We start from the raw sequence: 25,771 nt of genomic DNA, 5'->3' as shown, positions 1-25,771 counted from the left end.
TACCAGTCATGAAGGAAAAGCTTTATGTTTATTTTTTACCTTTTACTTTTCCTCATTGTTTTAGATACAGTGGTCCATCATAAGGAGCACTTTTGTCCTCCAGGTTTAAGAAATCTGCACAAAATGACTTTTTCATAAACGAGAAAATTCTAACTGAGACCATTGAAAAATGTTTTGACCTCTTGCAGGGGAGGAAAAACTGTTTTGTGATTTTTTTTTTTTTAATTCTCACAAGATTTACATGGATACTCTCTTCAGCCACCTGTTCTCTGTAGCCTAAATGAGGAGATTTAGGGGCGTGAGTTGCAATGAAAGAAAAGAGGGGTATTAAGTAAGAACTGGGCCCAGCTTCGTGACAAGGAGAGTCCATGTTCTGCCCAAAATCTGGGGCTGCTACTGATTAAAACAGACATTAAAAAAGCTCTGGAAAACCTAAAGGATAAAAACCTGATCAAAACAGATGAAAAGCTATGGGCTAGACAGACTATTGGTTTCACCTCAGTGTGTTTTTTATAAGGAACTATGCTCTACCATCAATTTCCATACTGTTTAACATGATTTTGGATATGAGATGATATGAATCATCACCAAACTATATGTTTTATCAACAATTCAATTAACTAATTTCTTTGCCCAGCTGTCTGTGGACTAAACCCATCTTAATGGGCTACATACTTGGCTTCTGGTATAAAATGACGACATTTCAAATGATGCAATGTAAGTGTTGTGACCTTGGTATAACTACTATGTTGTCAGCTTTATAAACAACATTTCTTCCTTTCTTCCCCGTCAAGCATCTGACAGCTCCATAACGCCATTCCAAAAGCTGGCTTAGGCGAAGTGCTCAGATAATCACTGCTTCAGTGTTTAGACAGCTAGCTTAAGGAATCTGACCTCAGTAACAAAACATTTGCCCTCTGTTAGCAGTTTATAGATTAGGAGGGCAAAGGAAACAAAAAACTGCAGTTGTTGAATTAGTAATAAAATCAAATGGCATACGGCCAACTCAGCAATGAGCACTTTGCTGCAATGTCTATGAAAGACACAGAATCATTGATCTGTTAGAATTACTGGAACTATCAAGAAAGAATACAAGACAAAGGATGCAGGAAAAATTTCTAGACGTATATGCCTGAAGCCAAGGACAAATACAAGCATCCATCTGCTACAACTAACTGAAAGGTTAGTGATGTGCTTAAGAGCATTAGGGGAAAGGGAGGGGAGAATCTAAATCTGAATCACAGATTTCTGAAGGCAAAAATTAAACTCCTAGATGGCTACCCATTGACATTCCATTGAAGTGGCAATATCCATGCCACAGTATGAACTGCAAGTGAAAAACTATTTTCAATATGGTTGTTGTGGGTCTTTCAGGCTTTTTAGCCATGTTCTGAAGGTTGTTCTTCCTGACGTTTCGCCAGTCTCTGTGGCCAGCATCTTCAGAGGACAGTCCTCTGAAGATGCCGGCCACAGAGACTGGCGAAATGTCCGGAAGAACAACTTTCAAAACATGGCTAAAAAGCCCGAAAAACCCACAACAACCATGAGATCCCTGCCATGAAAGCCTTCGCGAATACATATTTTCAGTATGACAAACACTTAGTCCCTTGTAAATGTGGGAGTTCTGACGTGCATTTGGAATGAATGGTGTCCCAATTCAGTACAATGCCAGGAAAAGATCTTCAGGTCCTTTGCATACATGAGATTGTTGCATTACTAAAGCAAGTCAGGAAGTCTATCAAAGTCCATTATGTCAGCAGCTATGTGTACACGGTAGATTGTGAGCAAGCACCAAAAATGGGCTCTTAAGCCAAAGAGACTAAACAGAAATTATACAAGTAGTTAAACTGGGCACTGAGCTTCCATAAGGTTAAACAATGACTCCATTTGAACATCAAAACAAGCTAGAGTCAACAGCTCGTTGGGATGTGCAAACCTATCTCTGCTAACAAGCAATAATTTGTTAACCAGACACAAATCACAAACTCAATCAATGGTTTATTCTCGGCCTATGACTTCTGATTTGTTTAAATCCATGGATTGTTGTAACATGTGGAATACACAACCAGGGCTTGCCACCAGCTCATCTCTCTAGCTATCTACCCTAAAACAAAGGCTCTCAAAAGGGGCACAAGAGACACAATCCAGAAAAGAAGAGAGTTGTTGTTTGTTTGGTCATTTGTTGTGCTATTCTTGGTTTAAGCAACAAACCATGACTAACAAAAATAATGGCTTAGCATGATGGGTAATCATACCCAGCACCTTCCCTTAGAACATAGGTCGGGACAGGGGTAAATTACCCCAAACTGGGTAAAAGTGAAAATCCTGGGAGTAATGAGCAGAGTGCTACCCCCTCCCTTCCACCCCCACCCTCTGCAGGCAAACTCCAAATTGTAAGCTACCTCTCCCTGTTACTTCCTGGTTGCAGCAGGCACTTGTAAATCCTCCATTCATGGGAGATAAGCCTGCTTAATTGGCTACAGCTGTGGAACAGCCCCAAGCAATCAATCAATCCAGGGCTTTGAATGACTGCTTTCTCTGGAAATGAATGCAAGCAAGCAGGAGGCGGGGAAAGGATCAAGGAGCAAGCAAGGGAGGGAAGAAAGGTGCGAGAGACCGAGGACTTCATCAAGCTTATTTAAACATACAAAATGGAGGGAGGAAATGGAGGGAGGGAGGAAATGGAGGGAGCGTGGGTGGATGGATGGATGGATGGATGGATGGGTGTGTGTGTGTTTGTGTGTGTGTGAGAGAGGGGGGGAGAGAGAGAAGAGAGAGAGAGACTGACTCAAAACTGTGAAAATGAACAGGCAAGCAAAAGAAATTTTGAATTAAGGTGGGGGGAAGGGTGGCTTTTTAAGGTGCTATCTAGGTTTATCATTGCTTTCCTTCCAAGAAGCAGGCATCTTTGAATTTCGTGGCTGCTGTCACCATCTGCAGTGATCATGGAGCCCAAGAAAGTAAAATCTGTCACTGCCTCTATATCTTCCCCTTCTATTTGCCAGGAGGTGAGGACCAGTGGACATGATTTTAGTTTTTTTGATCTTGAGCTTCAGACCATTTTTTGCACTCTTCTCTTTCACCCTCATTAAGAGGTTCTTTAAGTCCTCCTCACTTTCTGCCATGCTTTTGCGTAGTCAATGAAGCAGAAGTAGATGTTTTTCTGGAACTCTCTGGCTTTCTCCATAATCCAGCACATGTTAGCAATTTGGTCCCTAGTTCCTCTGCCCCTTCGAAATGCAGCTTGTACTTCTGGAAGTTCTTGGTCCACATACTGCTGAAGCCTGCCTTATAGGATTTTGAGCATAACCTTGTTAGTGAAATGAGTGCAATTGTATGGTAGTTGGAGCATTCTTTGGCACTGCCCTTCTTTGGGATTGGGATGTAGACTGATCTTTTCCAGTCCTCTGGCCACTGCTGAGTTTTCCATTGATTATGATTTTAAAAAGCACACTGGTCCTTTGATATTGGGCTGTGGCACCAGGGTGGGTGACATGGCCTTTAGCCTGGTTTGTTCCTTTTTGCACACCACACATAGAATGATTAAAGTGGTAGGGAAAGCCCCTCCCCAATTCTGCGCTGGCTGTCTCTAGCAAGCATGTCATTGCTAGCACCACTCTGGTAGCCATTGATTAAATCCTCTGTGAGCTAGCAAAAATTTAATGCAACTTCCTAGGCACATTGGACACCTTACTACTCCCTATACCACACCATGGCTGGAGTGCAATGTGTTCCAGCAAAAATAGTGCACATCTTTATCAAATTTGGTGCATCCTGCTAGTTCAGTACACAGCCTGTGTAGATTCAATAATATTTTTAATTCAAATAATGTACGATTTCCTTCCTTTCAAATCAAGGGGGTAATGTCGGCGTACATAATTTTTTTGGGGGGTAAAAAGTAAAAAAGTTCCCTGACCCCTGCCTTAGAAAAACCATATATGTAACTGTTTGCATTAGGTTTGAATCTAGAATAGGCACCTGGCAATGGAAAAAAGCAGTATTTGCAAATGGCTCACGACCCTGGCAGGGAAGTGTCTTCCCCTAAATTTTGGAGTGAGGTGCCCCCACATCCCCAAGCAGCTTCTGCCAACATCTACAAAAATATTTTTAAAATTGAGAAACATTTGGTTTAGTCAACCAACCCAGCAGGTCCCAGTCTACTGTAATTTATTCATCAATGCTTTTGGGGCCTGCTGTCTCTCATGGAGCATTTTAAGGCCATCACTTTTCAGACATTTCAACAGGATGTGCACTATTAAAACCCACAGATGTCTGGGCTTGGCTTTTAATAACTGCTCTTATTTTCTTTTTCAAACAGCGAGGTTATGTCAGTCAACAAAAGTAATAACATTACAAAGAAAAAATGGCTAATTATTCCTAGCATTTATTTTTTAATTTGCAACTGGAATGTTAGTGAGAGGGTGATAAAATTAAGCTTGTCAAAGAAAAAGATGTTTTCTACCTCAATATTTTTCTCTCTCTAGAAAACTACCAAAGCTGTGGGTAAGAAGAAGCATTGCGGAACAGTTGTTGTTTGTACAGATGGTCCACAAAAGAGCTCTGTCTTTTGATGTAGAACGATACAGGAACTTCAATCAAACCTCCTGAAAAAGCAAGTGACCCATGATAGGAGTTCCACAGAAAGTTTTACGATCTCAACCAACAACTTATCATAGGTTGCAACAGGCATACATAGTCTCTTCTCCATCTTTCTTAGCTTTCTGTAAAAAATCCACATTTCAAGGGGTCTATCCTTTTTTTCAAATTAATCTGTGCTGAAGTCTGTGATCCCATGCCATGCAAGAAAACCAAGAGTACTTAGCAATGAACAATGCTCATTCTCAAAGCCAATTTTACATTGTTCTGCTGCATATTACATTCTTAATCTTAAAGAAGCTGCACTAGGACATCTCTGTTCTGACTTTTATGGCAAGGCTAAGATCTCACTGCTCATTCAGCCAATTCCCAGGTACCTTTATTTGACAACACAACCTGTGCATCTACTTGGAATCTTTAACGGCATTTCTTGAACTCCCTACTTTTTACTAACTACCATGAATTTGATTTTCTTAACATTTATTTTTAGTCTGTGTTCATTACACATTCACTGACTTTACTGAGCTTTGGAGACTACCTAAGCTATCAGCTGATACAGTAATACTGACCAGCCTATTTATTTAAAATAATTTTACTCCATCTTTCTCCTTAAAAAGGACACAAGACAGCGTGCACCATTAAAAGACAATATAAAACTAACAAGAGTGAGTATACAGATACCATTAAGAGTCAAACACCAAAACACATTAAAGACAATAAGGTACAATAATCCATTTTAAAAACCCAGCTCAGGTAAACAGTCGCTGAGAGAAGGCATGCCTGAAAAGATTATTGCCTGCTTGCAGAAGGATGGGGCCAATCTAGCCTCCTATATGAGGGAGTTCCAGAGTCTGGGTGCGGCGACAAAGGAAGCCCTATCCTGTGTCCCCACCAAACACACCTGTGAGGGTGGCGGGACATGAGAAAGGCCTCCCCTGATGATCTTAAAGCCCAGGCAGGCTCATAGAGGGAGATGTGGTCTTCTGGATAGCTCAGGCCCAAGCCATTTAGGGCTTTATAAGTTAGAACAGTGGTGAGAGAACAGGGGTAAATTACCCCAAATGGGGTAAAAATTAAAATCCTGAGGGTAATGAGGATGATTGCGGCAGCGTGACCCTCCTCATTACCCTCAGGCATTTTATTTCCATCCATACTGTGTGTAGGCGGGCATTCCTTCACAGGGAGAGCGAGCGCTGGCAAGGAGGCCTCCTTCCCGCCTCGCCTCACCTGAGCTCATGGCCGGTGGACCTGCCGGCCCTGCAGTGCCCACCTCCCTTCACCAAGGATGTGCTTTCCTGGCAGCATGGCGGCCACAGATCCCAGGCGAGCACAGAGGCGGGGGGGGGGGTTGGCCGCAGACGGCGAGAGCGGAGGGGTGGGGTAATGTTGGCGTATATAAATTTTTTTTGGAGGGTAAAAGATTAAAAAGTTCCCTGACCCCTGAGTTAGAACCAACACCTGGAATTCAGCCCAGAAATGGTTCAGCAGCCAGTAGAGCTTCTGTAAGTGGAGGAATATGTGATCCCTGTAACCAGCCCCAGTCAGCAATCTAGCTGCTGCATTTTGGACCTGCTGAACGTTTCCGGACGATTTCTATAGGCAGCCCCACAGTAATCAAGCCAGGATGTAATTAAGCCATGTGTCACAATGGCCAGATCAGACCTCTTCAGGAAGGGAACACAGACTACAAACCAGATATTGCCGATAACCTTTCCATTGACAACAGCAATTCCATTTGAATTAGCAGATGTTCCTAGAGTTCAAGTTGAAAAGTAGTGACAAAAGCATAATTGTTTGTAACTGAAGCACAATTGTTTATACAAGATGTACCTCTGGGCAGCCTGATTCTACTTCAGAAATGATGTTTCCAACAATTCCTGCTCTTCTACAAATATAAAAATATCTGTTTTTACAACTTTTAACCTTCCAGCGTCCTTCCTAGTTAAAAACAAACATGAATTAGTCCAAACATTTCATTATTTCAGAAAAGCCTATTATCATTCATATGAACAGGGAATAAAGGTTTAGGGTACAGTATTATAGTAGCTGTTGCCACTTTCAACCTTCCCCCTGAGTCTCATACCTTCCAGTACTTATTGTAAGAAGTCTCTGCCTCATTAATGCTTGCTCTATGTGACCTTAAGCTGCATTTGTATATTTACTAAAAGAAAGGTTTCCAATAATACAACTAAATGTCAGGATTTGAATATAGCCTCATAAATTTTATCTGACACTGAATAGGCAAAGCAGCTAAGGAGAAACACTGTTTTCTTAAAAATGGTTGTACACATAGTTTGTACCACTTGAATAGCATCAATTATATAGAATGACTTAACTTTTTTAAAATTTTCGGTTTTAACACAATGTGATACAGGGAACCGCACACACACATCATAGTACAATTAACATACCAAATCTAAACCAAACAAACAAATTGACCAAAAAACATTTAAAACAACAACAAAAAGAAAACAGAAAGTAGAAAACATACATGTTGCTGAGCTGAGACACAAAGTTGGCTTTTTCTGGGCTGGATATTTGGCTCTTGTTTGTCCCAATAAGTGAAGGTTACCGAAGAGCCATCAGACCATTTAAACTCAACTGGAGTCTTACTACCACTCAATCCAATCCAAGTTTCTGTCACATTTTCTGCAGTAGATAATTAAATTCATTTTAAGATGATTTGGACAAGTTAGATAATTCTTAAGAGCCCCATTTAAAAAAAGAGGAAAAGGCCCCCTCCCCCCCAATTTGGTCAGTCTTAGCCATTCTTTTTGCATCTTAATCAAACACCTAAGTTGGTACCCTATCCAAACACCCACTAAGGGATATGTTGGAAGGGATATGTTGCTCAGAGCCCACATCATTCCGGCAGACCTCCCATCGGCCACAGATAGTCCACTGATTAACTAGATAGGCCTTTGGTCCTATTCTGCAATCCTGATCTCCACCTGTTATTCTTTTCCTAACCTGCTCAACTATTTATTTTTTGACTGCCAGAGCTCTGGAGAATACTGGATAGATGGCACCATCCAGCTGCTGAGGCAAATCTGCTGCACTAAAGACTCTAATGACTTGGAAGCCATGGTGATTCTGCTGCTCTACTTTTCTTAATCTTGGAATATGTGAAATTAGTATATTACTTAATCATCTTGACTGATCACAGTGTGTTCAATTCCCGGCTGTGGGTGTATTACCGAACACTGTAGAACATGGGATTTGGATGAGGGAAACGGAAGAGGCTTCGTATGTTATCAGAGCAGTGCAGAAGCCCATTTTCTCTATTCTCAAACCTGTATGCTAATATTTGCAGGCCAGAATCATGTAAAGAGGGAAAGCTGTACCGTTATTTCCCACAAAGTCAACACTGACTGGCTTCCTCCATCTCTGTATAGTGTTGTTGGAGGGGTACCTTCTTATCTTGAGGCAGGAGGCAGGTAATGGCTCAGACACTACTGGGTGGGTGTCTCCCGGGATAATACAATGGTGGTAACTGATCCATCAAAGACAACCCTCCTGACACCGACTTCTCCATAATTTAGACCTTGAGGTAGGTTCTTGAACTTGACATAAAGTAACTCCATGTGCTTACTTTAAAATGAAAACCACCTGTGCCTCAAGGTAAAATTCAATATGAACTAATTCTAGGCACTCACCGTATTCAAGAAGGTTAATGAGCATTTCTGTATCAGCCAAAGAGGTTAAGCTAATGAGCGTGCTATTGTCATCCTGGCAGGAGAGTGAAGCTTCATTCCAGGTCTTTTCTTCTTTATAAAGCTTATAGCAGTAACGATTATATGGATACCAATTATAGCCGCAGTTAGTAGGATAAAATTTCCATGAATCTTTTCAATTAAAATATATAATAGGGCCATGTTAATAAACTGAATAATTTACTTTTCCTTCATATTTGCTTTCTGTTGATTTATTTATATGCAGATTAGCTCTCTCCACTTTATTTTAAAATATGTTCATCCACAGAAAGTTAACTATGCATTCCGAAATGTGTCAGAAAACAGGTGTACATTTGTGTACATTCACGCAAAGTAAAATGCCCTTAACTCAGGAAATTTAATCTTTTTTTAAAAAAATCTAATATAAACAAACATGATCTTCATCTCCCAGACTAATGTAGTTGTCTATCAGCTCAATGTGTCTGTCACTCATGTCCCAAGGAACGCAAAGGCAGAGCAGGGGTGCTTCAAGACAGGATTTTGTGTCAAGGGCAGTGTTCCACCCCTTTGACATGCCCTTATATCGTGTGTATTGTGAGGCAACTACAACAGACTTGAAACTGGCATATTTTTATTCCCATGGGAATCAATGAAGTGGAAACAATTTTCAAACACATATGGGACAGAAGGTTTTTTAAAAAAAGCTGCCTCCACAACCTTTGGGATTAGTGACCCTTCCTAGGCCACCATCCTCCTGTTCACCACTGTTAGACTGCTCAGCCTATGCCCTGTGAAATGTTTCTCCTGATTTTCAGATAGCTTAAATTTAAATTATTATAAAGGCTCACAAATTCTCCCAGGGTGGTAAAAGGGAAAAAAGCTGGTTGCACTTTTACATTTAGTCGTGATTTCAAATATGGGCTGAATTCCATTGCTTTGAGGCTAAGCTCTAATTATTTATTTTATTTTATTTATTCGATTTATATATCCATCTAGCCAATCACTACTCTGGGTGGTACACAACAAAAATATAAAATATAAATTATATAATTGCCACAGGCATTAAACAGTAGCACAAATTAAAAAACAACAACACAAGAATGGCAGCAATACCCATAATGGAACATACGCTACAGTATTCCTTTCTTCCTACCATTTTAGAGACATAAAAGAAGAAAGGAGGAATGTATTCATGGTTTTGAGACTATGTGGAACAATTCTTAAAAACAGTAATAGGAAATCCCTGTGCTTATAATGGCTTTCTATAGTGGGCTAGCTGGACGTTAATACAAAAAACTTGTGCATTTATATTCCACTACAACACAATTTTTTAACATTAACAATAAGCTGAAGATATCTTTTTCATCCTATTAGTTACATCCAAACACGTTATACCATTTTCAAAGCTCTAACGTGTACCCTGAGCACCATGCTCATAGTGACAGGTCCCTCCTTTCTGTTCAGTCACAGATATCTATGGAAAAATTAAAATCATGGCAGAGCATGCTGACCATTCTTAAGCACTGCAGAGCATGGGAACATTTTCCTTCTGTATTTAAGCCCTGCAGAAAATTCTTTTAAGATTGTTTAGGATTCTGTCTACAGACCAAAATCTGTAATAGTGTGATGCAGAAAATTTTTATTTTGTATATTCTCTCTCTCTCTCTCTCTCTCTCTCTCTCTCTCTCAGTGGATGGTGTTTGCCTTCAAAATAGCTAATTTAAAAACAAATTGAGTCTGAGCTATGATTTCTACATATAGCTATCCTTCTCCTGTATTCCCCTGTATATCTTACAAACCCCTGCAAACCTCAAATCCAAGATGCATCAAGATGCAGAACAGTATAGGCCCTTGTTAAAAATTGAAGCAAACAGCATAAGCCACATAGATCAAATTACATTGCTGGGCAGGGACTCACCAAATGTTTCATGTTTAGAAGCATTTAAATATTTTTTGCATATGTATGGCAGTCCAGATTCACATGAATAACTCTGCCAGTCATGCTGTCCTTTTGAGTTAAATGCTTTGCAACGATGCTGCCCAAGACCAATGGGATCTGGAAACATAATTTGACTAGAATAACACATGTGCACCAAAAGCATGCCAATACTTATTTTCTAAGCATTGTTTCATAAAGCCAATTCATGACATTCTGCCACATTCCACCAACATCCCTGAAGTCCAGCATGACCAAGAAACAGGACGAGAGTGAGGTTATATGCATAGGAGCAGGCTTCATTTTGAGTGGGATCTGCATTAAACAGTGGGATTTGCATTAAACATGCCCTAAGGGCATCCCTTTAATAATAAATTATGTCCAATCACCCCAATGGAAAAATATACTTGGGGCCAATGCCATCACATCATTAAGACTGATCTCTAATGTTGAGGTGGTCCATCACCCTCTCCCTTTTTACAAGAACATAGGGCTAATATTAGCTCTATGCACCTGTAGAAAGAAAAAGAAGTAAAGTGAGACCCAGCTGTATGGTATGCATTCAGAATCAACACAGTGACCAAAATCCTGTTGCTTAATGTAGTAAATTGCACTACATTTAGGTCCATTGAATCTATGGGGATTGGTGAGTCAGCTCCGTAAGTTCCATTCATTCAAATGACCCAATTCTAACTAAGTCTTACTATGCTAAAGTTAATCATAGTTAGAGCAGGCCCATATGGAGGAGCTGACTCACCAAATCCTCACAGGTTTAGTGGGCCTATTCTAGTGCAATTTAGACATGATATAACAAGATTTTGGACAGCATAGAATTTGTTTTTTCAGTGCAGGTAACTCTTCTTATACGGGGCATTATTGATTAAACAAACACACCAGGCAGGTATGCATGTGTGCTGACTCTGTTGCTTTGCTTAAGCCAAGAACCAGGAGCTGCAAAAGAATGCAACTAAAAATATCAGCACATTTTACCTTGAAGTTCTTATTGGGCCTTAAGAGAGGCATTTCAGCTTTTTGCATAGGGCAAAACCTTTACAAAAGCTGGAATGCCACCAACCAACTGGCAAGGTTGCTGTTAGCATGAATAAAATGACAAAAGGTTCATCATAAAGCTGGTACTATACAATCCAAGGAAATTTTATTTATTTATTTATTTATTTATTTATTTATTTATTTATTTATTTATTTATTTATTTATTTATTTAATTTAATTTAATTTAATTTAATTTAATTTAATTTAATTTAATTTAATTTAATTTAATTTAATTTAATTTATATCCCGCCTATCTGGTCGGGTGAGGACCATTCTAGGCGGCTAACAATCATACAAAAATACAATAAAATGAAAATAGACAATTCTAAGTGATAAAAGCACTACATGAGGTTACACAATACACTGAGCAGAAACAGTAAGGGAGGAAGGAAGAGGGTCAGGAGTTAGGTGATGGGAAGATCTGTCGAAACATCCATGTCTTTAATTGCTTCTTAAAGATACCCAGCGAGGGAGACCCGCGAATCTCAGGAGGTAAATTGTTCCAGAGGCGAGGAAATCTAGGAACACCTTAAGCTCTGCATTTTCATCCCTCCCACATTGCCTCTTTGTTTCTTGGAATTCAACACAAATATTGCATATGGCCTTGATTACTCAGTAACACTGAATAATTCACAGTACGACACTGTGCAAAATACATACAGCAATGTCTGGCCTGGATGCTTGTCATGGTTCAACAATATGGCTCCTTTTTAGCATAAGTTAAGAGAGCCAAATATAATAATATGCCATTTCACATGCCCTAGAAATTTCCATTCCCAGTCTCACTCCTGATTAGTCCTAAATCACAACAATATGTGGGATGACTTCCATGATATTCTTGCCCAAGGAAATGTGACCAGGAGACTATGTAGATCCCCAGCACAGTTATGGCAAGACTTTTTAAGAAAGCATTTTTAGAATGAGAAAGAAAGAAACAAAAGTTCAGACTCCATCATATAGAAAAAGGAAGCCAATCCAGCACCCCACTTCCCCCAAATCCTGAAAAATGTTAGGCCCTCAAGAAAACCGACCAAATCCTCCTGCCTTCTGGATGGGACAAGTGTCCCCACAAAAGTGGAGGAGGCTGTTTGGTCTAGTACTGACAAACTTCCCACATCTAACTCAGATGAGACAGAAGATGACTTAGCAAAAAATGGTTCTGCAGTCAATAATGGTCAACTCTTGCTCGTTCTACTCATATTTTAACTTCAGTTGTAAATACCATAATTTGCTATAACAAAACCAAGTGGAAGATTTGGTACCTGATCCCCAGTTCACCAGTGCCAAGGGAGCCCCATCTGACCACAGCCAACCAGCAGATTCATCCAGTTGATTTAAGCCTGTCCACATCAGGATTCCTTTTGCATCCAGATGTTCTGCAAGATAAAAATATACACAGCTTAACATTGTGGTATTAATTCAGATTGTCTCCATTCACAAGTTGGCCACCTGCAGAAGAACATGAAAACCCAAGGCATTCTCATTGTTTTTTTTTCATATAACACACATGATATTTGAATGCTTCCTTGTAGGGAATGACTCCTCCTCCCCAACACATGCATACACTTTTGTATGATACAAGTGATCCCACTGAAGCAGAGGAAAGCATTTGCCCCATCACTGATGACATTCTGGGGCACTGGCATTTTGCAGTAAGTTTTGCAACAGTGGAGTTTGGTTGTGATAGATAGTGTTACATACAGCTATGACATCACCTGCCCGTCACTGCTGAAGCTGTGTGTCATCTACCAATGGCGTGACGGTGGGTGGGACCTAAGGGGTGGAGCTGTTATATATAAGGGGAGTGAATGGTGTGAGAGATTCAGATAGGGCCAGATAGGGCCAGATAGGGCTTTGAGATAGGGTTGAGATAGGGAGTTAGGGACGGTTAGGGCTTGGAGATACTGTGAGATAAGAACTGTGCTATAAAGTGAGGGTCTGTGACAGCGTGTGTGTGATTGTTGTATTATTATAGTGATTGCTTTATTATTTATATTCAAGTGATTTACCATTCCTTTTGTTTGTACACAATAAACCTAAGTTTTTATTTTGAAATCATACTTTGGCCTGAAGCTTCATTTGAGGGAATGGTTGGTGGCAGTGGAAACGAAGAGTGATTGAGTGTGACGTAACGGCCCCTTTGTGAGGTATAAGGTGGCTGTTACAGATAGTGCCCCTGTTCTAGAACACAACAGAACCAAATGGAAGGTTTAGCCTAAGAATGGGACACAATGCTTACCACTCAGATCGTCAATATGTTTTTGCTCTGCCATATCTGTGATGCTTAGCAAATCTGCCCCTCGTCCCTGACATGCAAGCCGTGCCTCATTCCAGGAGAGAACAGAAAGAAGATTGAATTGGTAACAAATCTGAGTGTCTACATCCATCTTCCAAAAACTGTCACAGCCAGTCTCTGCGTGGAGTAGGGGGAAAAAAACCCAGTTCAGAACAGCATAATATCACAAAGCAATTAAGGAAGATAACACTCCAGCACAACCATCTATCTTAATGAACACAAACATGAACAAATGGAAATGTTATGAGAATATTGTTATGACTTCACTTTTTTTAAACATTCTAGTATAAAAACTGTATCAGGAAATAAAATGCACTCTGAAACATAAAACAGGAAGAAAAACCAGCTTCAGAAACGAGCCTAGATTCCTCATATCTTGATCATGTCAATGAGTACACAAGTTTAACAATGAAGCAAACTGAGTGAACAGGATCCAGGAAAACATTTATCTCTCCATCTCTTCCTTCTCATTGTCCAGTTATTACTTTTACGTCAACATATTAACATATTAAATTGATGGAGGCATACATTAAATCATTTTTAAGTAGATTGCTACATGCTGTAGCAAGTGCAGCGATAAACAATTTAAGCACTCCTCTTAGTGACTAACTCTAATATATTGAGGAAGTTGATGAAATTGGAAACAGCTGGAATGGTTACTGAAAAAGAAGGGTGGTTTAAGTATTTATTTCTTTGATTTATTTGATGTATATACCGCCCATCTGGCAGCCAAGGTGGTTTAAGTATAATAAGGTGAAGAAAGCATGGCTGTCCATATGTTACTGAGCTCCAACTCCCATCACCCTGCAGCACTGGCTACGTCATATAGGGATGATGAGACATGGAGAGCTACATGTTTTCATTCTTATCCTAAGGCATCTACATGTAAAGTGCATTAGAAAGCTTTCTCAACATCTTCAGCTTTCCAGCCAGAATCCTGTTGGTGCAGTTCTGCATGCATAAGGCTGATGATGTCACCAGTCTTTCATGCACAGAGCTATGCCAACAGAATTCTGGCCTTTTGTCTTCTAGATCTGGCCCTGAAAATGGTGGGATTTTTACTATTTTAGACATTGGTAAACAAACATAGCTTATATTGTTCAACTTTAAGGAGAACTAGAAATCAAATCCTACATCTTTCTTTTTCTGTTATCTTTTGGCTGAAATCCTGTTGCTTTGTCACAAAAGTGGAAGGCAAATGAGTGCAACATTCAGTTGCTTCTATTCCTTACTTGAATTCTGAAGACGATGGGCGCATGTACCTCTGAGAATCCCCACTTCCAAAAGGCAGCTCCCAAAGTGACCAGTAATAAATAATATAATAAATTTCCAGATTATCAAAATAGCAAAATGATAAGAAAAGTATGACATTAAAGTCAGCAGGAACAGAAATAATCTTTAAACTACATAAAATGTTTAAAATGAGGGTTTGAACAGATGGCTATCCTGAAGGCCAAGTATTGTGTTAAATATTTTAAATGTGATTAATGTTTATTTAATTTTTTTACTGATGGAAAAAAAAAATACTGTGTCAGTCTTCCTCTCCCTTCCCACAGTAACCTACTGGGAAAATTTCAAGGCCAGAGTACATTCTTCTTATACGAGCAGCTAGGGGTGTACAACAGCTTTGAACAAAAATCAAAGCCAGAGGCAAACTGGGATGATTCAGACATGTTTTAGTGCTTCCCAAGCAAAGTGGGTTTCCCTCCAACACTAACAGATCAAAAGACAAGCCCAAACAAATCTTTGTGCCGGATGCAAGATTTTGAGAGGTGGCAACAGGGAGACTGGGGAAAAAGTGCTAATTTTTGTTTTTGTGATAAGACACCCAGGGGTTGGGGAAAAGTGGAGGGAGCAGGATTGACAGACCCACTTTCTAATCTTATGGTTTATCCCACCAGCCCTGCCAAAGTGTTTGTGGATATTGTTCTGAAAAAGATGAGCAGCAGAGGTGACCTTAAATAATGAAACTGCAGTTGTTCATACTTATAGATACAGCCATTTATGTGAAAGGGTTGTCCTAAAATGGGAAAACAAGTTTGTTCTCTCCTTCCTCTCCTTGTGCTTCTCTGGGCAGTTTGTGTAAAAAAAAAAAGGTTCACCTCGCAGACTGAGAGGGTATCTGAAAACCAATCTAAGATTTTTTTTCAGATAGTGAAGTCTAGTAAATTTAAAACAATGGCAATCTTATGTTCCTATGTACTTATTCCACCCCTGAGCAACTCATTCTACTGATTATTTAAATTTTAATTACTGTAATAAGAAAAAGGGATGGGCCCTTTTATAACACAAATTTATCTCATTCCAAAATAAATCAATAACCCACCTTCCTCTAATAAAATTTGCTGACTTTCCCCCCCAACCTGATCCTATTATTTCATTTTCAACGAGGCACATGCTGAAGATAGGATATAGGACGTAACTATTGGACTGACAGTTTATCATCTGTTACTTTTATCAAAGAACGCCACCACATACCAGAGTTTGGGCACAGCCCCCATTTTTCATCTCGCTCATACTGACTTGTTGTGGCACACCAGGGATACCCATCTTCTCTGGAGTCTCTGACGCATTCATGGTGCCATGTGTTGTTGTATTTAAATGGAAAAACACAAGGTGAACCAAAGGAATTTCCCGACAGGGTATACATTTCTGAATGAAATAAATACTGAGAATAAATTACATGGAAATATAAAATCCTGCTATTTCATTCTTCCCAGTTTTGTTATTGTGAACACCATTGTTTTTTAACAGCACACACAATTGCACAGAAGGAGGGTTCCTTTAGAATCAGTGGTTCTAACTTCAAAGTAAAAGTATTTATGACTGTGGCGTAATAGCAGCTATTCCAGATTATCAATATCCTGGCTGGTATATCTGTGAAGATTCTCAGTCATCCAGGTGTGGTTATCCGGAAGTTGAGTCATGGCAACTGGACTTCTTTCTTGTTAGGTTGAAACGTTTTGCTATTCATCCAAGTAGCTTCTTCAATCTGAGGAGAGTTGGTAGGAGACCCCTGATATATCCTCCACATTGATCTCATTTCCCCCTGGTCTGAATAGGGCCGTTAGGAAAAAGGACTGGGAGTGAGGGATAATCTCACTTCTGCAGTCCTTCTCCACCCATTGATAATTAATGGTTTGCCTTGCTATGCTATAAATTAAATACAATATCCACAGGCCTTAAGGGGGACAACCATAAGAACATAAGAAGAGCTCTGCTGGATCAGGACAAGGGCCCATCTAGTCCAGCTTCCTGTATCTCACAGTGGCCCCACCAGATACCTCTGGGAGCACATGAGACAACTAGATACCTGTCTCCTGATATCCCTCCCCTGCATCTGGCATTTTGAAGTATCTTGCATTTAAGCCTGGAGATTATACATCCCTATCATGGCTTGTAACCTGTGATGGACTTTTCATCCAGAAATCTGTCCAATCCCCTTTTAAAGGCATCTAAGCCAGATACCATCATCACATCCTGTGGCAGCCTAACAACATCCCCTTAAGAAGGCAATGTCCTGACCCAGGAAGACAATGGAACAGTCTGAGACCCAGAGCCGATGGAAGAACTAGGCCATTCCTTACATGGCAGGTGTGTCTGAAAACCTCAATAGGATTTTTGGTAAACACCATATATCCGTGTACTTCAAACCCACAAAACCACTAGGGCAGAGATTCATCCACCCAAAAGACTGGATAACAAAACACAACAGGAGCTATATAGTAGGTGTGGTCCAATGCAAAGTGGAGTGTTTGGAACTCTACATTGGAGAAACCAAATAGCCACTAAACAGGAGAATGGCCCAGCACAAGAGAGGCAATGGCTCAGGACCACAATCAGCAGTGTTCCTTCATTTGAAGGACAAAGGACACTCATTTGATGACCAAGATGTGCTCATTTTGGACAGAGAAGATAAGTGGTTTGAGAGAGGGGTCAGGGAAGCCATACATGTGCATATAGAAAATCCCTCACTCAACAGGGGTGGAGGCCTTAGATACAATCTGTCTCCTATTTATCATGCTGCCCTTTCATCGGTTCCCAGAAGATTAGGACCACACACACCAGAAAGATTTTTAATGACTGTTATGATCCATGACAATGTGGGGAAGCACTGCAGAAGTGGGATTATCCCTCACCCCCAGGTGTCCTTCTAAGGAGCCTATTCGGGGTGGGGGGAGTGAAACCAATGCGGAGGATATACCAGGAATCTCCTACCAACTCTCCCCAGACTGCAGAAACTACTTGGATGAGTAGCAAAACTATTTCAACCTAATGTTTCAACCTAACAAGAAAGAAGACTGGTTTCCACGACTCAACTTCCCGATATTCTGACTGATAGTTATTATAATTCAGTTTTATCTTTCAGTTTTTAGAACCATACCATAGTGGCATGTGTACAACTCTATCATAAAAAGACTGAACTGTAATAGTTAATTTTGTACTGTGTCCCATAAAATGTCATAACTTCAGATAACAGCTGTGATCTTATACTGACTGCTTACACCTTGACTTCTTTCTGAGCTTTAATAATATTTGTAAAAGATGTCACACTGATAGCAGAGAAACAGAGTGATCAAAGTTCGCGCATGATACAACCTGGCTTCACAGAATTCCCAAAACGGAGGACTGTCACTGGCATGCCTGTGCAAATTACTTCTGTAACTGAACCAGGAGTGGAGAACCTTTGGCTTCCAAATTGTTTTGGATTAAAAACCCAAGAAGTTCCTAAGGTATGGTCAATGGGAAGGCCTCATGGGAGCAGTAGCCAAAACATCAGGAGGTCAAAAATTTCTCTACTCTGCTTGCAGCCAGAAACAAATCATTCCTGTGTTTATAATTTTCATATACATGAGTCTTCCTTCAAGTAAGTCTTGAGAACAATATATGGGAACGAGGCGCACATATTCCCTTCCATGCCAGGTACCATTATGTTGAATCATTCCTGCTATTTTGGCTTGCAGGCAGACACACATGCTAGGATTTGGGTCATGAATCGACCTGCGGAAGGCTCTAGTATGTGAAAATTAGAATATGGGAAGTGGATGTAAAAAAAAAACGATCTTCTTCACAACTCATTGGGTTGGCTGACAGGTTAACCAAGGTAAAGGTGTACTTTACCTGCATCCTGAAAGGAAGGACAAAATGAAAGAATATGGAGATGGATCCATAAAAGAATTGCAACCCATCAGCATTACTCTCTCCTCCTCTCTAAATGCCATAACATTCAACTCCAGAAAAGTTGGGCAGGCAGATGCTCCTGCTTCTGCAATCTCTGAAAAACTGCAGGGTCTTCTCATGTGACCAGTCAGGAAATTATGAAATCGCTCTGAACACAAATAATGACAGCATTCACGTGTAATGATAAATTATGACCCAGTGCTATGTGCAGAAGGAGTAAATAGTGTGTGGTAAGGATAAGGCTTACATGCTTCTTCCACATGATATACACAAAAATGACCTCTTTAGGAGATTTTTGGTTTGTTACATACAAAGAAGATTAGTTTAAAACAAGCTCTAATTTACTTGTTGCTCACTCATTTAAGCAACTGACTAGTGTTTATTTTAAATAACAATTCATGATTTGCATTTACTGACCAGGAATCTGCCAAAATCATGTTGGAAGGGAGAAGCAGGAGAGTCATTTCAGTCTGAAGCTTTGCACAGGCTCCTTTCTCCTTTTGCATGTAGCCCTGAAGCATGTTTTAGTGCTTTTAACAAATGTAGGAAATCTCTTGCAATAGTCTTGCCACTGTAGCATCAGGCCCTAAGGGTTTACACTATATTTCTTAAGTCCTGCGTGGGCAGACAGCAGAATCATGCCCGCAAGATGCTGAAAATCTGCCAATTTGTCCTTACCTGCTAAAAGTGCTGGCTCCTATATTTATAGCTCTAAAACAGATAAATTTGAAGAGTTCAGGCTATAAATACAATTTAGGGGTAGTGACTCTTCTCCCCCTTCAACCCACAATGACTATAAACATGGGGAAATGGGAAAACTGGAACTACCTCTACAGCAAAGGTGGGCAAAGTTTTCCCCAACCCATGCAGTGCCCAATCAGGAGCTGCATTTTTGTCGGCCCTTGACTCCCCTCCCACCAAAACAAAGGTCTGCATTCCCCTCCCCTGAAAAAAAAAAACTGTTCCTGAAACCCTCTAGGAGCAGTGGTTTTGAAAAAAAAAAATGGATGTTTCTACACTCCTAAAGCCACCCAAATGAAACTGAACACACACTTTTTGTAAGATTCATTTTTCATTATTTTTGCCTGTTTGGAGGAGGTTGGTATGGCCTCTCTTGTTGGGTTCTGGGAGTGGGGGGAAACTCATGAAAGCAATGTCCTTCTTGCCCCAGTGGGTAGGACAGCATGACCAAGAACAAAACTAGGCTGCTTACAGCTACAATTAATGGCTACATTTTTGCTGGTGCTCTCCCACCCACCTGGGTAAAAAGGACCTTATTTTAATTACAGACCGTTTGAATCTGTTCAAAGGTACACTGTCACCAAAATACTTCCAAACCTGCAATACACAGATGTATCCTTATTTAAGCTGAGTGTGGTCAGTTACACTACCAAAAAAAAAATAAAAACCTCTGTTCAAAAGGTCCATCATATTATGCAGAAGGATCTTCACTCATGGCAATAATATTAATGGGAGCACAGACAGAAACCAGATGTATGTTTTACCTTCAAATGCCAGCTCACAAACATCTCCATCATGTGACATGAACTGCTTCCATCCATAACTGGAAATTCTTTTTGCCACAATAAACTTGCCACTTTCAACTGCTAATTTGTACTCTGCTGCACCAACCAAACTTTTCCCATGGCAGTTCCACCACAGTGAATGTTGAACAGAATCACATTCGGACATGATCAATGGCTGCTCTTGATTGCTGATGTTGAGTCCTAGGCACATGCTTCTCCCAATGTTGAAAAGGTGCTGTTTAGAACCCCATTTCCACAACATGTATCTGGACAACAAGCTGCAATCTTCAAGGACGAGATTAGATGTGCCGGCTTTAACACATGTGTTGAAGTCATCACTTTGGATAATAAAGATCCCTTTTTCTAAGACAAAGAAAGTTCAGTTTCAATTCATCACAATAACTGGATCATTACCAACCCGGTGCACAGTATTTTTATATATTAAACATGATTTTAAAAGCTTTTTATTCAAACATAGAGGAAAACTGTTTTGCCAAGCAATGGCTTTTCTAAGATAGCCCTTAATGAGTTTTCAGCTGATCTTCAATTTGAATCTGAGTTAATATATTCTAAAATGTAGTATTTCCTTTGCAAAACACAAAACAAGCTATTAATACAAATATATGGAAGCATAATAAAGCTGTGGATAAAGAGAGCTAAGAGTCCTCTTTGGTAAGCTGAAACTGGGACTTCTCTTGCATTACAGTCAATGGGAACAAGAGAGAAAATAATATACTAATAACTGAGTCACAGATCCATGACTTGTGTTTGTTTGAGCCTCTGGGAGAAAACGGACCCTTCTCCCTCCCAGATCAGAAGTGGTAAACCAACATATCTTTCCTGGTTTCTAAAGGCCTGGTTAGATACATTTGTGAAAGTCTCAATTCAGTGGGTCAAAGCAGCAGTCAAGCATTTTTCTTCCCTTCATCACCCATTAAAGGCCAACAGGCCTTCCAAGAGATACTGAAGGCAGAAAGAAACATCACCAATAACTCATTAGAACTGAGGACCTGTTAGTGTTTGAAGTGGATTCCTGCAGGGTGTCATGTTTGAGACTTCAAAAAAACCTCACGCTTAAGTCCTGAAGGCCATCAGAAAACAAGGTGAAATAAATTCTGGAACGAACAGCTCCAATGGCCAAATTCCTATCTCTCAGGAAAAACTTCAGCAGAGGAGAAGTCTTTAGTGGGTGGGGCAGATCATCTGTAGGCATTGCTTATTCTCATCATTGGTCCTTCTGCTTCTTTCCTTCTCTTTCAAAATGCCAGATCACAGCACCTATGGCCACAAGCAGATGATTCTATCATTACTGAAATAGTTACTAATTTTGATCCTTCTAGATGGGGCTTTTATTGTGCAATCATCTTTCCTCACTTACGGAGTTTTCAGTGGTGTTTCCAAGGTGACCAGCTTCTGTTTCCCACCCTCCCAAATTTGTCCATGGGAAATTAGGAAAAGACACTGAAAGGATTTTCAGAGGGGCAAGCATATTAACCTCTTGCTGTAAACAACAAAAATAACTCCATGAATAGTCTGGCGTACCTCAAATACTAACACATTTATTATAGGGATCTGGCCCACCAGTACAGGGAGAAATACCAGAATATAAACACATGATAGTGATGATGGGAGAGATTGTAAACAGTTATATATACAGTGAATATGAAGATAGATAAGAACAGGGGTGGAGAATGCTTGTTTTGGTGGGACAGGCTGTCAGTTGGTTAACTAAAGCATCCACCCACCCACATTAAATGATAATGTTGACTCCACAGAAAGGAGTAAAAGGGTACAGCTACATTAGCAGCAGGAAGCAAGTTCATGTGGAATGACTGGGCTTGATTAGAAAAATCCAATCAAGCCTGACCATTTACATGGAAATAGCTCATGCCAATACTGTGAACTGGCTTAATAAGTGAGCCACTTCAGGATATTGACAGATTAATCACTTCCCCTGCTCCGCAGAGGTCAGGGGAGGTGACATTTTTCAGACTGTGAGTAGACTATCACTGAGGTGCTACACCAGTTATTTTTTAAAAAATTAAAAATATTTTCTTTGCCTTCTCTTGAAGGGCTGGTCAAGAAACTGCCTGCGGACTTCACAATGTTGGCAAACTGAAAAAGGAAGGCTCATTTTAGGTTGGTTCCAGTGACTATATGTGAGTAGCTAAATACCCCTACCACTTATGTGCTGGAACTAATCCAAACCAGAGTGATCCTACTGTATCAGCAAAGTAGAAGCCCCTTGACTAAAAGGGTGCAGGTAGGAATGCTCTTGGGGAGGAGGCTGATGCACTCTTGTAAAGATGTTGTCTGATTGCCATCTCCAATAGCACACCAGCTAGGATACTAGCAGCACCCCAAACAGCCAGCTAAACAGCCCATGTCATCATCCTCAAAGACTCAAAAGTACCTGTAACCCAAGCCATGGTTCAATATCAGCTAATAATTTCTGAAAATAAAGAGGTTTGCAATGTAAGATAAATTGCAATGTAAGATAAATTGAATTTTGCCTTTTTAGATACAGGTATTTTGAGTACAAAACACGATGTGCTCCAGTCTCTTGGAATTTTTGAAATTCCAAAACTTGAAAAAAAACTGGTAATAACATGTTGGGGAACTATGTCATTTATCACCTGTACTGTCACAAGTGTCAGCCAACAGATACCTATGACTCTTGCACATCACTTAGGACGTTAGTGATGCACATGTATAGGTGATAGGAGCAGCAAGAGACCACTGGAAAATTTTGGGATTGGGTTCGCTCCAGGAACATGAGTGGCTTGGATTGTCCTTCCTTATCTCTGTTCACTGTAGTTTTATGCAAGAAAAATATCAATTTTCTGTAACAGACACATCATATTAGGGAAACATAATAGGATTTCCAGTTAAAACAAGCAAGTACTTATGCATATCAGAGATTATTTGCAGCTAGACCTTAAAATTATTTTTTTTCTGTTTTTAAACCAAGAGACCCTAGAGAATAATAATAATTAATTAATTCTAATTTATGGCAACTCTTTCCAGGGTATAGAGTGTGAAAAGTAGTTTAGCATACCCTTCTTCAGAGGGCATTCTGGGGCTGTGTACTTGGCCCAAGGCTGCTTAGGCTGCCTCTTCTCCCAAGAAGCACGGAGGGCAACCAAGTTCCCCAAATCCTCCCTCTCTCACTGAGCTATCCAGCCAGCAGAAAAAAAATATTAAGGGTTAATTAATATGTTCTCATCTCTGTTAATGGCACCATTTGCAGCCTGCTTGAACTGACCCTTGCATGGGGCATACTCCCTGCCCAATATAATGCTGCATAGAGAATCTGCAAACCAATGCTCGGAGAAGCATGAGCAATAATTTGGTCTCTGTAGTCTGATCGGAACCCAGTTCGTGGAACTACTGAACGACTCCCAGCATGAACCTAATGAATTCAAATTACAACCAGTGATGTCAAGTCAATTCTGACTTGTTGGCTACCCTTTCCAAGTTTTTCTAGGTGAAGTGGTTTCCCATTCCCTTTTTTCTGGGGGTGCCCTGGGACTGTGCAGCTGGCCCAAGGTTATACAGAGTGCCACGGCCGGGGAATCGAACTCCCAGCCTCTGGCTCCCCAGCAGGATACCTCATGCACTGAGCAGCCAGCTCAAAAGAATTATTGTACGTCTAGGATTTGGGCCCAAATCGTTCCGGGAGAGAAGCAATGCCAGCGTGCAACATCCACCCCTAGCGGTGGGTCATACGACTGACCGACTAAATAATAATAATAATAACAGAAGAAGGAATGCAATTAGGAAGCGGGCGGGGGGGGGGAAGAAGACCCGGGAGCGCGAGCGCGTCGCTATGTTCTGAGGCGCGCGGACCCAGCCAAGCCGCCCCTTTCGCGCCAAAGCCTCTCCTCCGTCCAGTCCAGCGGACTTACTCCAGAAGGCGGGCGCTTGGTCCGGCGTCAAAACGGCGCGCTCCTCTTCAGCCGGGCTCGAGGGAAGGCTCAGCAGGGAGCAAGCGAGGAGCTGGAGCCACTTCACAGGAAACATTGCCGCGGCCCCTTCAAAGTCCCCGACCAACTTCTCCTCCTTCCCGCCCTCGGCGGGGAAGAAAGGAAAGACCGAAAGAAAGAAAGAAAGAAAAAAGCAACAACAAGAACCCAGCCAAGCCACCCGACCCCGTTGAGTTGGCAGAAGAAAGGACAATTCCTTTCCAGGAGAGAAATGGATGGTTCGGGGGGCGGGGTGCGCAAGGCGGCCGGCCGGCCACCGCAGCTGCTCTTTCTGGGGGACTGGAGGGGAAGGAAGGGAAGGGAGCCAGCCGGAGAGGCCTCCACCCCCCTCGCTGCCTGAGGAAAGACGGAGGGGCGTTGCCTTTGAAACCCCCCCCCCCAAAGCCTGAGGGAGAGAAACTGAGCCATCCCGCTCCGCGGGTGACGGAGCTGCCGCTGCGATGAAAGCAGGCGGCGGCGGCGGCACGAGGCGAGGGGAGTCCTGCGGGCGGCGCTGGAGAGAGGAAGTTGTGGCGAAACGGGAGAAGCGAAGTACAGTACTGTACCTTTCCATGTAGTTTTTCAGACGCTCTACATGAGAAAGGAGCTTCACAGCAAGCCATACTCGCAGTGCTTTGCTTTTGCATGTTCCCCCGGCCCGGGTCCTGAACACCACACCCAAACTGGCCGTACCATGAAATCCACCTACAGAAACACCCACTGTCTTTACAAGAATATATCGCAGTTAACTACACAGGGGAAAGTCTGTTTGAATCCTTTCAGCTTGAAGAAGTAGCTAGATGCTCCTGAGTGGCAGGAACATTTCCCCCCCTAGGAATTACTTTGGGTAATGTTCCTAGGTAAGAAGTGTTCAAAAGTTGCAGGAGATCCTAGTGACTTACACACTGCAACTGCTGCATTTCTTGGTGTATGTGGTTTTGTGGGTCTACTAGTTCCTAGCAGCTTTTGAACAATATTGTTTCTTACAGAGACCCTTTTGCTTTATATTTGGACTGTGTTCTTATAGGTCAATGTATGACCCAAAGTGATCCCTCCACCCCCGTCTTGTATCCAAATGACTGGTATATTTGTGCTGGCACATATCCCCTCTCTGGGTCTTCCGGAACCAGGGGACACATGCAACACTTCTCTCCTCCCAAGGCATCCTGGTATCCAACCAACCCCTCCTGCGGCTCTTTTCTGGCTGCACATATACAAATCCTACCCCATCTGAAGGATTTCTGGAGACAATTCAGTTTGGGATTTCAGCTGCTTCACCCTGAACTTTGGACAAAGTCTCACTTTGCGGATGTTCTTGCAGAGGCAACATTTCCCTTTGATTTTTGGGTGTGCCTCTTCCCCCTCCTTTTTCTCTTGCTCTGGGATAGGTGAGTCATCTGGGCTGCAAATCATTAAAGAACTGGCAGAGGTGAGACTAGGAACAAAGGAAGGGGGGCTGTGGGCTGGAATGCAACTCACCTTACAATCAGCATGAACGGTGAACTCCTGAATCAGTCGGCAGCCCCTGTGTGAGCACTGATTGCGA

At 41.3% G+C, this 25,771-nt stretch overlaps 1 protein-coding gene across 4 annotated transcripts in view; it reads right to left on the bottom strand.

Annotated features, from left to right (window-relative positions):
- PLA2R1 (phospholipase A2 receptor 1) overlaps nucleotides 1-24,851 on the bottom strand; it is a 67,922-nt gene extending 43,071 nt beyond the window's left edge. The window contains exons 1-9 of one of the 4 annotated variants that reach the window (XR_013536676.1): nucleotides 24,169-24,851; nucleotides 20,240-20,623; nucleotides 16,032-16,205; nucleotides 13,497-13,670; nucleotides 12,520-12,633; nucleotides 10,189-10,326; nucleotides 8,253-8,441; nucleotides 7,088-7,245; nucleotides 6,427-6,534 (exon numbers count right to left, since the gene is read on the bottom strand). Coding sequence is in view for 3 of the 4 variants with exons in the window: in XM_078376117.1 (XP_078232243.1) it covers nucleotides 6,427-6,534; nucleotides 7,088-7,245; nucleotides 8,253-8,441; nucleotides 10,189-10,326; nucleotides 12,520-12,633; nucleotides 13,497-13,670; nucleotides 16,032-16,205; nucleotides 20,240-20,623; nucleotides 24,169-24,799 (2,070 nt within the window). In the remaining variant the exon portion in view is untranslated. The remainder of the gene's footprint in view (nucleotides 1-6,426; nucleotides 6,535-7,087; nucleotides 7,246-8,252; nucleotides 8,442-10,188; nucleotides 10,327-12,519; nucleotides 12,634-13,496; nucleotides 13,671-16,031; nucleotides 16,206-20,239; nucleotides 20,624-24,168) is intronic. The other 3 variants (XM_078376117.1, XM_020798336.3, XM_072982452.2) reach the window with 3 other exon arrangements.
- Between the last annotated feature and the right edge of the window lie 920 nt (nucleotides 24,852-25,771).

This window comes from Pogona vitticeps, chromosome 1, assembly GCF_051106095.1.
Source record: "Pogona vitticeps strain Pit_001003342236 chromosome 1, PviZW2.1, whole genome shotgun sequence".
In the NCBI taxonomy this organism is placed as follows: domain Eukaryota; kingdom Metazoa; phylum Chordata; class Lepidosauria; order Squamata; family Agamidae; genus Pogona; species Pogona vitticeps.
Note: the sequence above shows the minus strand (reverse complement) of the source record. Positions and strands in the feature narration are given on the sequence as shown.